At 33.9% G+C, this 17,971-nt stretch overlaps 1 protein-coding gene across 1 annotated transcript in view; it reads left to right on the top strand.

The window, feature by feature from the left end:
• Positions 1-1,721: 1,721 nt before the first annotated feature.
• The window catches only part of LOC116412784 (carbonic anhydrase 2-like), a 33,755-nt gene continuing 17,505 nt past the window's right edge, over positions 1,722-17,971 (top strand). The window contains exons 1-2 of the mRNA XM_052902195.1: positions 1,722-1,991; positions 17,135-17,173. Of these exons, the coding sequence (XP_052758155.1) occupies positions 1,952-1,991; positions 17,135-17,173 (79 nt within the window). The 5' untranslated portion in view covers positions 1,722-1,951. The remainder of the gene's footprint in view (positions 1,992-17,134; positions 17,174-17,971) is intronic.

The raw sequence follows: 17,971 nt of genomic DNA, 5'->3' as shown, positions 1-17,971 counted from the left end.
AGAAGGCCTATGTTCAGCAGTGGACAGTTAAATGCTGATGATGATGGATACAGATTGCCGTGTGGTCCCGTCATAGAATAGGCCACCGCTTTCCAGTGGATGTCGTAAGAAACGAGTAAAGGAACTTACTGGACAGGGGATGGGCAGCAGTGTCCCTCTTAAATCGTCACCAAATACTGCGGTTACCAACCGACTTACAAAGTATGGCAGCTACTAACAACACCCCCAAAGGGGAGGCCTGTTGTTAGACTATATGTTTATATTTTATACAAATACATATTGTTATTTACTAATACTATAAATAGATAATCAATTGATTGTTTTTGACGTTGTTATAATTCAATTATTAAATGTTAGTATATTATTTTAATAAATACAATATAATATTTTATAGTACGATGTTAATAAAATATTGTACTAATATTGACTTTGTACAAAAGTCGATTGCTTGGGTACCTCTGTCCCATTCGTGTTTCGACCGTGAAGCAGTTGTGGTTGCATGCAACTGTGTTTCTGTTTGAAGGGTGGGATATGGCGTGAATTTACTGGGTACAGAGGAATAACACCTGAGTCCTCAGGAATGGCAACGCATGGGGGGTATCATAGGCGAAACAGTATACTCTGTTATGTCCGTGGTACTGCTCATGTCTATAGGCGACGGTTACCACTTTCCATCAGGTGGACCGTCAGCTTGTTTGCCATTCTAAGTTGTATAAAAAAAATTGTCACGTAAATGCTAGTCAGATTATTGGAATGTCAATTGTTTTAGTTTTAAATTTAAGTATTGCAATTGATTCGATCATGTATCCGTTACATTATTTTTGTATTTATAATTTTTAGAGAGGGCAATAACGAATGGACTGGCTGTCATTCATTTCTGCTTTAATTTTTGCTGAGGGAACACGTATTAAACACACGTATTCAAGATTAAAAATATCTTTAATTTCTTATAATAGCCGGTAAATAATCTTCCAGCTATTACTATATTTATCAATGGCTGATTGGATGACGAATTAATATTTTTACATAATTATCTAAATAGAATCATACATATGAATGACTAAATACTCTATAAACAGACAATAAAATTCTAAACGATATACAGATATAGGAAATATAATAGTGAGGGAAGTCAAAACAACTAGTTTTAGTATGTCTGTTTGTCATTTTATCTGTTTGTTTGTTCGAGCATAACTCATAAACTATTGCACTAATTTGAATGCAACATCCACAATTATGAACTTGAAGAATTTAAAATGTATTGTATGTTTAAATAAATTTAATACGCCATCTATGGTAGAAGTGTATATCATAAACTTTTCTTCTTACGTAACAAAACAGCGTATCTAAAGAAAATTTTTGTTTACCTACTTTCATAATCAGAGCATTCGAAATTGCAGGCAAAAGCTAGTCTTTACATACATGCATTTGTAATACATATTTGCGCTGCATTCAGATATCTCGTTTTGCATAATATATTCCCGTTTGTAATCAGGGCCATTGTAATGAAATTATCAATTACCAATGAAAAAAAAATCACTTCTAAAGAGCTACATTTCGTGCCAGTAATATAGCCCATATATTTTTTTTAATTAAATATATTATATATATCTACCCGTGCAAAACCGGGGCGAGTGCCTAGTAAAGTATTACGTTAATTATTTGTTACGCTACTAGCGCGTATGTCACAGTCCGTTCCATTATCACACGACCTACGAGAATGATACAAGTAGTGTAGGCCGCATGACGCCAGCCCGTGCACCGCGGTCAAATAGATTTAAAAAAAAAAAGAGATAAAATTTTTATTAAAAAGAAAAATGTATAAAAATTTACCAACCCGCGTTTCCCGCTCAGTTATTGTGCATGTGTGCGTAGCTCCGGATCTGTTATAAATAATTAAAATTAAGAGAAACAAGTTTTGTTTAATTATTAAAAAATAATTATAAATAAAATGTTATCGTCCGAAGTGCTAATATTGTTGTGTTTGTGTGGTAAGTTTCAAAACTTTCATTAATTAAATATAAATAAATACATATATTTAACCAAAGAACAGCTATTAAATAAACGTATTTACTCACATGTTGACTTTTTTGTTTGTTAGAAATTATATTAACTTTAAATTTTCACTGTAAGTCAATAGATATTATTTATTTTTATGTATTATATATTTATTATAGTTAAGTATGATGCTATTTATTTTAAATATAATATAATATGTTAACTAGACAAATAAATACCTAAAAGAATACCTAAAAGATCACATTTTGTTATCAAAAATAATAGATACCAATTAAACAAGATACAATCATTACAATTCAGTACGACGATTTCAAAATTGATATATTTATTTTACCCCAAAACACTATGAATCTAAAAGTGTACTCACTAAACTTTTAAATAATTTAATATATAAATATAATTAAATTAGTTTTTACTACTCTGATTATACTTCTTATTGAGTTCTTATTATATTTTGTAAAAATAAAAATGTAACACATTTTTATTTTTACAAAGTAGCACTTGCTTGAGATTCTGAACAAAGCTACACCAATTTTGATGAAATATGATATACTTCTATATTGTTTAATCATATAAACCATAGATACAGAGAAACTTATTTTCATTTAATTTATTTCAATTATTATGATAGTATTTATAGGAGTTCAACACGAACGATGTCAGGTGTTACGAACTAGTATACAATAAACACTTAATTGTTACAATTTAAAGGTACACAAGTACTAAGAGTAATAATTCATCTTTAAAATAATTTTATTTAGTCTTTAAAAAAAAAATTAAAGATTTATTTATTTATTCAACTGTACATGTATGTGTAGAAGGCGAACCTAAGGCTAAAAGCATTCTCTCTGACAACTATAGGGAAGTATCAGAATTATTTGTTAATTATTGATATACCTATCTATCTATCTATCTTATTTAAGAGCTGCGCTCTTGTCGGTGGAGCTCTTGCCACTCACTACGATTTTTAGTGAGTCTCTTCACCTCTTGATACGACACGACACTAACTCCTTCCTTGATCTGCCTGATGTAACTATGCCTTGGTCTCCCTCTTCCCCTCCTTCCTTCTATCTTACCTTCTATTATAATGTTCACAAGTTCGTCGTGTCGTATCAAGTGTCCCAACATTTTTCCATTGATATACCATTTTTATGGTTAATATTGATATACCATGCATACTAAAACTTACATATATCATCATCATCACCATATCAGCCTTTAACGTCCACTGCTGAACATAAGCCTCCCCATTGAGGGGTTTTGCCAGTACTTGCCAAGCTTGGCAAGCAAATTAGCAAACGCAGTTAGGCTTTAGAGATATTTTAAGAGGGACGCTGCTGCCCATCCCTCAACCTCTCTTAATCGTCTCTTATGACACCCACAGAAAAGAAAGGGATGGCCTATTCTATGCTGGGGCCACAGGGCCAAAAAAAATTTACATATACAAACGAAATTATTATTTTTTTTTATAAAATAAAGACTTTTCAGCGTTCATTTTACTAAAACTAGACCCAACTGTAATTGCTAATACTGAGTAATAATTATTATTCTATACTAATAAGGCATTAATTCATTTCGACCAAATAAATAATAACCGGTTCATAATTAACGTGGATATCGTGTAATATACACGCAAATAATTATTATGTGGTTTTATTTCACAAAAATAAACCTATTTTAGTCATAACGTAATTCATTAAAAAGTATTATATTTAAAAATGTATATATATTAAAATAATACCTTTATATTATATGTAAACAGGATAAACTCAAAAATTACTCAATCGATTTTAAAAATTATTTCGTCTATAAAAATATAAAATTAATGTTACCTAGTAACATAACCTATATATTATTTTCATAAAAATTAGTTTTCTAAGAAAATTATAATAATGTAACGCAAAAATATAAAAATACTAATTTAATAAGTTCTCATTAAAATGAACTGTATTTATTATTTTTATAAATACAACAAATAAAATGTAAATAAACTAAATAAATAAAATAACTTTCTATATACCCGAGCGAAACCGGGAGGAATCGCTAGTAATGGATAAACTTCATCATATCAGCCCTTAACTGTCCACTGCTGAACATAGGCCTCTTCCTTGGGGGGTTTTTTGCTGGCAAAATCTACAAATACTGGTAGTTGTAGACTTTTGACAGGCAGGTTGGCAACTGCAGTTAGGCTTTGGGGACGTTTTAAGAGGGGCGCTGCTTTTCATCCTTCACCTTAGTTACCTCTTCCGACACCCACGGGAAAGGAAGAAATGGTCCATTCTATGCCGGGACCATATGGTAATCTATCTTGTTCAGTGTTAATTAAAACAATATTTGCTGTATATGGGACTACTTACATACGAACTTAAAAACTATAAAAATTCTTTCACCTGTTGAAATCTACATTACTAGCAAGAAATGGACTGTATTCCATTAAAACAAAAACCATGCAAAGCCAGGTTCAGGTTACTAGTTGCCAAATATACAAAAAAAAAGATACTATCTACAGACAACGTGCGTGCGCCATAATCTCGCCACGATAATCGTAACGACCCATTAACGTGCTACTAGGCACGTGTTCCCCATAAGACGAGGGGAAGATATACTATCCTATTATTACGCCACTGCACAGACGGTTTGTTATGGGGTTTTACTTCCAATTTTCCTTCTTTAGCGCTAATGTCTTACGCTTTGTTCCCTTGCCCGCTTCTTATGAATTGAGGATGAAAAGGATTACGAATTGAGGATCAAAAGGAGTAGCAATACACATTTTTACTAATACCATTACGTAAGTATAGAGAGGATGATGTATTTGTTTATTTATTTTGTTTATTTAAACTTCAATACACAATTATTACGTAAGTATATAGAGGATGATGTATTTGTTTATTTATTTTATTTATTTAAACTTCAATGCACAATTATTACGTAAGTATAGAGAGGATGATGTATTTGTTTATTTTTTTTTTTTATTTAAACTTCAATGCACAATTATTACGTAAGTATAGAGAGGTGATGTATTTGTTTATTTATTTTATTTATTTAAACTTCAATGCAATATTATATAAGTAAGTGTACATATAGCAGACTTAACACCTAATGGCGTTCTCTACCAGTCAACCACTCACTATTTTCTCAGTGAAGGCTTGTTGATTTGTTTTGATTTATTACCAAGTTGCTGTATGTTCCCGGCATATATACCACTCCTTCCTTTCCCGTGAGTGTCGTAAGAGGCGAGTAAGGGAACTTTATGCTCGAGAGATAGGCAGTAGCGTCCCTTTTAAAATATTTTATTATTTATATTATTATTTCAGCCATTAACTACTGTCCACTGTTGAACATAAGCCTTTTCCATAAGGGGAGTTTTGCCAGTAGTTGCCACTCTTAGCAGGTGGATTGGCAACCGCAGTTAGGCATGTAGAGATGTTATAAGAGGAACACTGCTGCCTACCCCATTTTAAAACATTACCAAACTCTAACTGCGGTTTCTAACCCGATTACCAAACGTGACAACGATTGGTAATACTCCCCTTATGGGGGAGGCTTTTGTTCAGCAGTGGACAGTTAACGGCTGAAATAATAATTAAATAATAAAAAAATAATAATAAATAATATATAATAGTAATAATAATAATTACTATTATTATTATAATCTTTTGTAAGGAACAATAAAGAATATCTTAATCAATACATACAATAAAATCGTAACTGATCGCTGTCTGTATATGAAAGATAGAAAAACTATTATAGGGAGGCTTTATGAACGCGATAGTACCCAAAACAATGATTTTTAGAATTTTGTCTACTTGTCTCTTTGTGCAAGTTAATCTCAGAAACGGCTTAACCGATTTGAATGCGATTTTCACTAATGCGTTGCGATTTGCTCCACTTAAAATTTAGTGTGTGTTTTATTTCAATCGATTCATAAATAAAAAAGTTATATTAATCTAAAGGATCACTTAAAAAACCGATCAGTTGAATTGGCTGAAACTTTATGAAGGTATTAGGTATGTAATTGTCATTTAAATATATAATACAATGTAAGAACACAGCCACTTTCTACCATCGTACGGCTCGCCATCGACAGGGAGTTCATCCTCATGTCCTACAGCCTCAATGGTCGTGTACTGCGCGATTTCAGAGATGTTTCCTCCCACGAACACTTAGGTTGTGGAATGAGCTCCCTGCCGACGTTTTCCCAAGAGACTGCATGGGGTTCTTCAAAAGGGGGGTAAAGAGGTTTCTTCAGGGTCGGCAACACACGCGTAATACCTCTAGTATTGCAGATGTTCATAGGCTACTATAACCACTTACCATCAGGTGGGCCGTATGCTTGTTTGCCACCTCAGTGGTATAAAAAAAAAGACCGGATTCATGAAGGGTTCCAACGGGAATGATATACGGGAACTACATAATTAGAAGCGGGCAACGCTGCGGGAAATGACTAGTTCCACCTATGTGTTCTTGGAAAAAATTTTCTTTTTCATTAATAAAAATATTTATTTAAAATATGCTAACGATTTCTATTGTGTCCAGTGTATAAAAACAAAATGCGATTATTTTACGAAAGAACGACCGAATTGTCAATATTTTTAACATTCAATAGATTATATTTAAAATTTAAATTGCATAAGTACACAAACATCTTAAAATAATTTACATAATTTATAATTTTTAAATATTATTAGTGTATTGTCATTATTTGTAAATAATGGCCACATTTAGTATAAAGGTGATTGTGAAGGTGTGAAATATTAAAATTTTAATAACAATAATTAATACATATTATCATTGTGATGCCGTGTGGTCCCGGCATAGAATAAACCACCCCTTCCTTTCCCGTGTGTGTCGTAAGAATCGACTAAGAAAGGGCGAGGGATGGGCAACAGCGTCCCTCTAAAGCCTAACTGCGGTTGCCAATCCGCCTGCCAAGCGTAGCAACTACTGGCAAAACCCCCCAAATGGGAGGCTTATGTTCAACAGTGGACAGTTAAAGGCTGATATGACGATCATTGTGATGGTCACATAAGTTTAATTAAGTTCAAATATATAATATAATAGTCTATTTTTTTTTTCAAAAAAATTTAGTTTTCTGAGATCCGCAATAAACCCATAAATCACGTGAATGATTGAATGAATTGCAATTATCATCAATAACAAGTCTATAATATTTTGACAGTTAATAATGCCTCCATGTTATACCAGAGGGAGACTTTGTACAAAAGTCGATTGCTTGGGTACCTCTGTCCCATTCGTGTTTCTACCGTGAAGCAGTTGTGTTTGCATGACTGTTTCGGTTTGAAGGGTGGGATATGGCGTGAATTTACAGGGTACAGAGGAATAACACCTGAGTCCTCAGGAATGGCAACGCATGGGGGGTATCATGGGCGAAACAGTATACTCTGTTATGTCCATGGTACTGCTCATGTCTATAGGCGACGGTTACCACTTTCCATTAGGTGGGCCGTCAGTTTGTTTGCCATTCTAAATTGTATAAAAAAAAGAAAAATGTTAGATATATTTTATGGTACAAGTATTATAACGTAAATCATTTCATATTGAAAACAAAAATTAAAAGTACATTTTAAGTTTGTTATCGACTATGTACATAAATCCCCGTGTGGTCCCAGCTTTAGAATAGGCCACCCCTTTGTGTCCCATGGGTGTCGTAAGAGGCGACTGAGGGAGAGCGAGGGATTGGCAAAAGCGTCCCTCTTAAAACATCTCTAAAAGCCTAACTGCGGTCGCCAATCCGCCTGCCAAGTGTGGTAAGTACTAGCAGAACTCCTCTTATGGGAAAGGCTTAAATAATAAAATAATTTCTAAACAATTAGTTCTTATTATGGTTTGAGTATCAGGTAAATATGTTTGTATGCCACTTATTAATTAGATACAGTGTAACTGCGAGTCACAATTTTTGTCAGTTATTTTAAGAGAACAAATACGATATACGTATTCACTACAAACCGATACCATAGACAAATAAAGAGATTTCGTGTTATCTCTATAAAATATTAACATCGTGTTTATTTTGAAATATAAATGAGTAGATTTCTCGTTTGAAACGTCAAATAATAACAATGTTTTTCCACGTTGAATAAAATTATTCAATATGGAAAAACACTATAAGACAACACACAATTTTTATATTCGACTAGGCCACTCGCCCTGGCTTCGCACGGGTATATATTAGATCGCTGCTCAGCTAATAATTTGTCTGAAAATGCCTCGTTTAAAAGTGGAACACGTGTTGCAAAACGTGCGTGAACAAAATGGCAGTCGAAGATGGATGACTAAAATGGAAGATTATGGAACTTTAATTTTTATAATAGCCTTTAAGAAAACGCGAAAGTTTAAAATAAGTTTACAACAAAACAGCATATTTCTTTTTAAAAAGCCGGCAGCATACCTGCAATGGCTCTAGTGTTGCGGGTGATCATGGACGGCAGTAGTCACTTACCACCTAGTGAGCCACATGCTTCTTTGCCCCTCGTGTTATAAAAAAAACTAAAGACTTCTGGTAGTAATAGTGATGGCCAATCTTTGAGTGTTGGCAGTCACACACATACTAACGGTAGCGGAATTAAACAAAATAATTTTAATCAACTAACCAGTGAAATAAACATTAAATTTCACATTATTTTGCTGACTGTATACCTGCAATTGCTATTCGCAGCTCCTCGCCAGTCGGTCTAGACAAACGCTGATGGCGATTAAAATCGGACTGTATCGATAAAGCGATAAAGTTTATTATCATTAACCAAAGGCTTTACTTTTTTAGACGAGCAGACTGCAGAGATTAAACAATAAAGATTAATTCAATAATTCGTGGATTATATATCAATTGATTAATGTTTTCATATTTATTTTTATACACAGATCAGTGATCATGATATCATTATCAGTATTTACGAGTTATACTTAGTATAATGATTGTATCTTTTCCCATTACAAAATGATAGAAACGGAACCCTTAATTTCGTCATTTTTGGCCTTATATGCCACTAGCAGCCCGTTTAACTTCGCACGGGTGAACATTTTTACATTTTAAAAAGTGGTTATTGTGACATAACGATAATAGTTAAACATATAGTGTGGCGAAGTTTTTTGTAGTTATTGATATTTTCTTCAATATTGTAGAACATACTTTTGTTCTATCACCAATAGTTTCCGCAAACGCACGCGACGAAAGATATTTTATAGCATTTTTTTACACCTTGAGTTACGTTACTAAAGTTTTAGTAAGGATCCCTAATCTTTTCTAGCAATAAATATAGCCTATGTTACTCAGGGTGAATGTAGCTTTCTAATGGTGAGAGAATTTTTGAAATCGGCAAAGTAGTTTTTGAGTTTATTAATTACAAACATATATACACACAAAAATACAAATGTTTCCTCTTTATAATATTAGTGTAGATAGCTTCATATCGTGTGTGATATGAAGTGAATGTAAGCATTTTTTCGATCATAAATACAAAATCACGCAGCATAGAAAGTAAATAAAAATCAATCTTAAAATGTACAAATTAAGCCCTGTCATATGGGAATCGTATGCGAGGACTTCATTTCTAGTCGGTCGATTTCGGAATTTTGACAATCGCACTTCCTAAAAATATAAAATATTTTTTCAATCATTTCCATTGTAATTTTTTTATTTTTATTTTTTATACAACTTAGAATGGCAAACAAGCTGACGGCTCACCTGATAGAAAATGGTAACCGTCACCTATAGACATGAGCAGTACCATAGACATAACAGAGTATACTGTTTCGCCCATGATACCCCCCATGCGTTGCCATTCCTGAGGACTTAGGTGTTATTCCTCTATACCCAGTAAATTCACGCCATATCCCACCCTTCAAACCGAAACACAGCTGCTTCACGGTTAAAACACGAATGGGACAGAGGTACCCAAGCAATCGACTTTTGTACAAAGTTTCCCTCTGGTAATATATTATGTAATACCAATATAATGTAAAAAATACAAATTTCAAATCAATAACATAGTTTCAAATCAATATGTAGTTGCTGAAATATAGCGCTGTGGCAGACGGCCGGATAAAGTAGCACCATGGGGATTCCTTTGTAGATATTATTTTTTACAAAAACTCCGTACCGTTAGCATTAGGAATTCAAGCTAAAGAGCTTCTTAGTAAGAAACCTTAAAAAGAATTCTCCCCACACGCACCCCTAGTAAAAAATACCCCTAATATTATACCTAGAAAATAAAACGTTGTTTTAGCTGACACTTTAGCTGCAAACAGTACTCTGCAGCATCTGAATAGCAAAATACAAGCACGCGCTACAACTATGAATATGTAAAATGCCAATCTAGAACGTTCGCTCGCTTGCGAAGCGCCGACCGCTGAAAAAGAGATGAGTCGGCAAACCGGAGAGCAAATTATTTATTGATCCCTCCCCGAGGTCAGGGTTCGGCTCGTAGTAAAAAGCGAATGTTAAAGTTTTAGAGCACAAAGTGAAGGGTTCCCAAACGTGACATGTAGACAGTTGTCGAAGTTTACTCATTTTTGATATGTAAGGTAGTTTCGTGAGTCTAATATATATATTTTAGTCAATTTCTCGAAGATATATATATATGTGTATATATACCCGCTTATCTCTAAGTCTATGGAGGAGGCCTATTATCATCAGTGAACAGATAACAGCTGAAATGATGATGATGATGATGATGATGTAGATACCACTTAAAACTCTCATAAACCAATTTTAAGTATTGAACCATTTTGTTCCTTACTTTTTGCTAAATTCTCAATTGGGTTCAGCTTTCTTGTCATAATGCAATGGTAACCCCACCTATACTATCAGTATACACTGGAAGAGCACCAGTAAGGGATGATAGGTAAGAATAAAAGCAGGTTTCGGCCCATCACGATGAATACAACAATAAATTTACCACGATGGTTTCCAGGAGAAATTACGTGGTGATCAACCTGATAATATACCCAATATTGCTAGCAATGGGGCTATAAAACTCTAGTACTAAAAATCCCTTTCCCCCATTATTTAGTAGGTTATACTACGTCTATAATCTAGCCTAATATGTCACGATCTTTTTCACAATATGCGGCGTAATATTTCGGCTTTAATAAATAGGGCATCGTTAGTGGTACAGGCGTAGGTTAAGAATAGTACGTGGGTACAGGCTACGTGATGACATGGTCATAGTTATAATAATACGTAGAAAGAAAATGCCATAGAAATACTAAATGAAATTAAATTAAATATTTATTTGCTATAAACAGACATTTGACGTGGCAGAACTTTTTGGCATCTGTTTAATTGCCTTAAAATTGTAAGCATACGAATGTAATTTATTATTTAAATAAGGATATATATATATATATATATATATATATGTGTGTGTGTGTGTGTGTCAGGTCTCACATATAGGTGTGTCTATAACATTCCTCTATTTATCTCATGAGAAATTACTACCGAATTTCGTTAATAATAAATAATCATGAACATTTAAATGCCAACAGAATAAATTGAGTTTTTTTTAATGGGTGATAATGGTATGGTAACCCCGCTTGCGCTAACGGGATACGCTGGCGAAAATGAAAACAGGCCAGTTAGCCCATCATGATGAATTCATCAGGAATTAACCATGATAGTTTCCAGGAATCGCGAAGTCGAGCGGGTTGGGTATATTGCTAGCAATGGGATTCTCAGTCTCCATTACTAACAATTCCTTTCCCCCCACACAAATTGAGTTGTCAGTATATTTTTTCACAAAACTATTAACTTAGACGTTATAGTACATTACTGCAGCGGCCAACAACTGAGGCATTGATGGACGAACGTGCAAATGTGGGCCGAGACGTAGCCAAGGCACACATACGTGAGTCCATCAGTGCCTAGTTGAGGCCAAGGCTTGTATAGTACTTTTCTCAAACAATGCGCGGAAATCAAAAACACTTTTTAAGTTCTATGACGAATAACGAACAATAATAATTTTTCACGCGCCATAATGTGTGAAATTTAAATAAAACCTTTTATTAGTTACCTCTTTAGTAGCCATGTTTCGAAGTAAAAAGTCATACCATTTTTAAATTACAGGACAGATATAAGTTTACATAGTAATTTATCTGGCCGCAAAACACGACAGATATGGATTTTCATACAACTTTTGCCGGCCGCTGCCCGCATATATCTGGCCAGTACGACAATTTTGATTTATCTTGAAGATGATTGTCAAAATAATGCTTACATTTCCAAGCATGTTTGAAAAAATAAAATTAATGTGGAACAATCTTACATATTACATGGGGCCGTATGGTCCCGGCATATAATATACCACCCTTTCCTTCTCTGTGGGTAATCGTAAGAGGCGACTAAGGTAGAGCGAATTTATTTATTTATTTATTTAGGTTCACCAACAATTGTTCCCACAAAATAATGTAAATATATATACAATTATGGAGCTTAGAACTAAGTATAACAATTTATTATAGGCAAACACAGCATATATTGATACGTTTATAGCAATAATTACGGAGGAGAGTCGTTTGCTTGGGTACCTCTGTCCCATTCGTGTTTCAAACGTAAAGCAGCTGTGTTTGCATGTCTGTGTTTCGGTTTGAAGGGTGGGATATGGCGTGAATTTACAGGGTACAGAGGAATAACACCTGAGTCCTCAGGAATGGCAACGCATGGGGGGTGTCTGACTTTTTTTATACCACTGAGGTGGCCTCAGTGGTATTAAAAACAATACAACCGAATTGAATATCTACTTCTTTTTGAAATAAATTAAAAAATAATTATACAATCCGTTAAATATGTTATTACGTACGTACTGTATTGGGGAATCCACTCTTAAGCCGATATCAATGAGGCATTGAATTCCATTCGTAATGTGTGTTCGACCGTAACATGAGATAACTAAATGAATAAGGTCAAGTTCAGTTACCACATGTATTTCAAACCAATTCACTAGTTCCAAATGTATTTCGAACATACAAAAGTTACGAAATTCAATGTTAGATTAACTTTAATTTCCTGATTTCTGGCTCTATTTTACACGGAAATTAAATACTGGGTAATCTGTTTGTTCTTCGTGCCGCTTCCTCTTAAACAAGGATTTTTGAAAAGGTTCTTACAGAACCTAAGGATCCGTAGGTAGGATTCTTAAGGTAACATTAAGTTCCCTTAGTCACCCACGATTAAGTCGAGAGATGGGCAGCAGCATCTCTCATAGAAAATCACCAAAGCCTATCTGCGGTTGTCAATCCGCCTGCCAAGCGTGACAACTACTTGCTATACCCCCCTTATTTGGGAGAAGTCTATTTTTTTTATACAACTTAGAATGGCAAACAAGCTAACGGCCCACCTGATGGAAAGTGGTAACCGTCGCCTATAGACATAGTCTATATCTAGCAGTGGACAGTAAACGGCTGATATGATGTCTTAAAAAATCAACTATAATTCAATAATAAATCATTAAAAAAATCTCACGATGGAAAATTCTATAGATTTATCTCTACGTTTGTAATGTAGATTTTTATTTATTTATTTTATTTATTTATTCATTAAAAATAATTATAACATTATAACAGATACCAGATAACAGATATCTATTAAATCCTACCACCACACAAGCTTCGAAATTATCATATAATACAATTATATTAACCAAACCAAACATTGTTACATTGTTTTATTTTGTTCTTAGAAATAAATAAAATTATATAACACATTATTCTTTCTAATCTTAATTGTTTAATAAATTATACCTATAGTAACTGCAGGTACGAATTATTAATGTTGACATAAATACGAACAAGCTCCTGTATCAATCATTAAAGATAATTTTTATTAGTCCTGACGGCCTTACTATGTCAGCACCTGTTAATACAGGTACTTACGGTATAAACTCACAAAGTATTTGTTAGGTATTAACCTAATCGAATGACCTAGCTAGAAATATTAAATATATAATATGTAGTTTTTTAATATATATCAAATCAAACCAACATATATATATATATATATATATATATATATATATGTGTGTGTGTCAGGTCTCACATATAGGTGTATCTATAACATTCCTCTATTTATCTCATGAGAAATTACTACCAAATTTCGTTAATAATAAATAATCATGAACATTTAAATGCCAACAGAATAAATTGAGTTTTTTTTTTTATGGATGATAATGGAATGGTAACCCCGCCTGCGCTATCGGTGTACGCTGGCGGGGCACCAGTGAGGGATGATAGGTCAATACGTCAAGAATAAATCACAATGGTTTCCAGGGGAAACCGCGAGGAGGTCGACCTGTCAACTGTTAGTAATGGGTCCACTAGTCTATAATACTAATAATTCCTTTCCCCGTATCATCATCATCTCATCTGTCCACTGCTGAATATAGGTCTCCCTATAGACCGCCATAAGAAACGGTGCTAAGCCACCTGCATCCTCTGTCTCTACGATGCATTTGAGGTCGTCACTCAAAACAAACCATCTTTATTCAAATAGTCTTGTTTACAAGCGCTTTAACAACATTTTTTTTAATCTACTGCAGGGTTCGATAGGTTGTTATCTGTTGGGAAGAGAGTGGGATCTAGTGGGGGGTCGTCCTACTGCGTTTGCCTGTACGAGGCCGCTTAAAAATCTTTCTTCCCTATCGGTGGTGAGTGGGGAAGAAAGGTTCTTTCCTCCCTATTATAATACGAGTATGTAGTTATTTTTCTGACGGCCTTGTCGACCTAGTTATGTTCTCTATTCAAAATCAAATTACAATTTTTTTTTTTACTCAACTGGGAATAACTATTCTGACAGTTCACCTAATAGCTTATATCACCCCTCCAAAAACTACACAAAATAAGGACAAGTGATAATAAATATGATATTATCTTAAAATAATACAGTAAATACAATAAAGTATTATTTAAAATAACATTTTAAATAATACTTTTAATACACAAACAACTGAAATAGATCTACACATACTAGGCACACACAGATTCTATGCCCATTATGTGACCACACTACCATATGGTCCCGGCATAGAAGCCACCCCTTCTTTCCCATGGGTGTCGTAAGAGGCGACCAAGGAAACTTGATGGTAGAAGGTGGGCAACAGCGTCTCTCATAAAACATCTCTATTCCCAGCAGTGGAAAGTTGAAAACTGAAATGATAAAAAATGATTAAAACAAAACAAATGATAACATGTTCACTACATACGACGCACATTGGCTCTCAGCACCAGTAGGAACACAGAGTTCTTAATAAAACTCACCTGAGGGCTCTAAAACCCAAATATACATAAGTCATAATAGAATTTACTTTGTATATGCCACTATAGACTGTTTCAATAGTACTTAAAAAAGAAAACGAAAAATGAAGTAAGTTTTAGTAGAAACTATCATAAATTTAGTAGAAACACATATTATTATACACACAGAATATTTTAGTATAACAATATATATTATAAGTAGTATGTATTTATGTGTTATATGTGTATTTCTTATGTATTATTATGTACAATTATTTCTGTATGTATTATAACTGTGTCACATATTTTTTACCACATCTGCCCTTCGTACGCTGTTTTTACCTAATAGTTAGCTGGTTAATGCCATATGGCATAAAGTTCGCCATTTGCACAAAGTTTTATCTTGCAATAAAGAATAAATAAATAAATAAACACTCTCAAGTTGAATTAAAAGAAATTAAAACAATCAGGTAATCGATTTTTTATTTGTACTACTATTGGACATCGGCAGACTTTCTTATGAGGATTTATCCTTAATCTAAGGTCTTGTTTATGGTAAATTCAGTTACTTGTTGGTTTACATTTTTATTAAGTTCTTTGGAAACAAACTATAGACAATTTTTTTTTTATGAAACTTAAAATGGTAGACAAAGTGACAGCCCATTTAATGGAAAACGGTAACCGATAAATAAATAGTACAAAAAACTATCTTATTTGATAAAGGCCTATTTCTATACTAAATAAAGTTAGTTAGTTTAGTAAACGACTAATAAATGACCTGCGTAAACAAACGATAGTTTGTTCACGAAAATAAATCCTTTTACCCTCGTCTGTGTGAAGAGGCAAACTTCGTCCTAAATTTTAATTCGAACATAATGAAACTTCCAAAATTGCTACAGAGCACACGTGCTATAAAGCTTACACGGCTTTACGTATTTTATGACATTTGTAACAAGTAAAGTTTGTTTGTGAGCCCCTTAATACAGGTGAATTTTTAGATTAACCAGTTAACGCAAGCGCCGTAAACGCCGTAAACTCGTAATTACTGGTAAACGATCTTAGGAGGGAAGAAAAGGCATTGTTAATAATTATTACTAACTAACAACCCCATTACTAGCAATATCTCCCATCAGGTCCTCCATCACGCGTTTTCCCCTGGAAAATTAATTTTCGAAGGCCAACAGCCTTGTTTCCATTGTCAACTATCGTCCCTTATTGGTGCCCAACCTGCGTCTACCCGTAGTGCATGCAGGTTACTAATCTACTATCATCCATTAAAAAAATCATTCTTAGAAAACTGCCCTTAACTTTTAGTTTTGTTTTTTTTTTTGGAAAAAAAATTTCAATCGAAAAGATGAGCACAATCTCGTAAGAATCTTATCCTGTAATTATAAAAGACTAAGGTCTGCTTACTTAAACAACCAAGAGGGAGGCTTTGTACAACTCTGTATGTGTTTCTACCGTGAAGCAGTTGAGTTTGCATGGCTGTGCTTTGGTTTGAACGGTGGGATATGGCGTGAATTTACAGGGTACAGAGGAATAACACCTGAGTCCTCAGGAATGGCAACGCATGGGGGGTATCATGGGCGAAACAGTATACTCTGTTATGTCCATGGTACTTCTCATGTCTATAGGCGTTTACCACTTTCCATCAGGTGAGCCGTCAGTTTGTTTGCCATTCTAAGTTGTATAAAAAAAAAACAACCTGTAAACTTATAGTCTGTACTTGATTCTTCCCCATATCTGATGATGTGGAGCCTTTTTTAACATGATTTTTAATACCTAACAGCTAGTTTCTTTTGGCATCATTTTTAAAAGACAATAAATAATTATATTTATATAGCTAACTATCCTTTTATATTTCTTGTTTCAGGTTTAAGCCTAAGCCACCAAATGGAATGGTCATATGATTGTAAGTACATAGTTATTTCTCTTACTTTATATACTTACACAGTCACTGGTTAAACTGTTGAAACATTAGTACATTGTAATATAGATGTTATAGATCTAAACATAAACAGAGTGTTCCAGAAAGAATTATCTATTCTTCTGGGACACTACCTGGAAACACCCCATAGTAGCGCTACTGGCCACTCAAAACGTACAATAAAAAATAAATATTTCTCAGGTAATACCTAATTAAAGTTTTTTTTTTTTAAATTACATATTTTTTTATACTAGTCTTCATTTGAGTCCCCAATAGCCCTGCTATGGAGTGTTGCCGGATTACCCATTCAGTCTGGGACACCCTGCACGTATATGTAAATACACAAAATCGGAGGCAAAACTTCATCCTCAGAAACAGCAACGCTTGAGGGTACCATGAGCGTCACAGTGTATACTGAGGTATCCACGTAACTATTAATAAAAGACAGTCACCATTTTCATAAGATGATCTGTGTGTAATTGATGTATTTAAAATTTGTTCCAAATGGATTAACCAGAGACTTATAAAAGGTACATAATGTAGTCTCAACATTTCTTTGCGAATCTACTTTTGCATCCTGAAGTGGGCACGACCCCGTTTTCAATGATGCTCTGGATGTGATATATATATATATATATATATATATATATATATATATATATATATATATTATATATATATATATATCTATACCACACACACAAATTCACACACACATACACACACACACGCACACACACGCACGCACGCACACACACGCACACACACAAGCACAAGCACACA

This window comes from Galleria mellonella, unplaced genomic scaffold (genome assembly GCF_026898425.1).
Source record: "Galleria mellonella isolate WM207_F2 unplaced genomic scaffold, CSIRO_AGI_GalMel_v1 utg874, whole genome shotgun sequence".
Classification (NCBI taxonomy): domain Eukaryota; kingdom Metazoa; phylum Arthropoda; class Insecta; order Lepidoptera; family Pyralidae; genus Galleria; species Galleria mellonella.
This window is presented reverse-complemented; position numbering and strand designations above follow the sequence as displayed.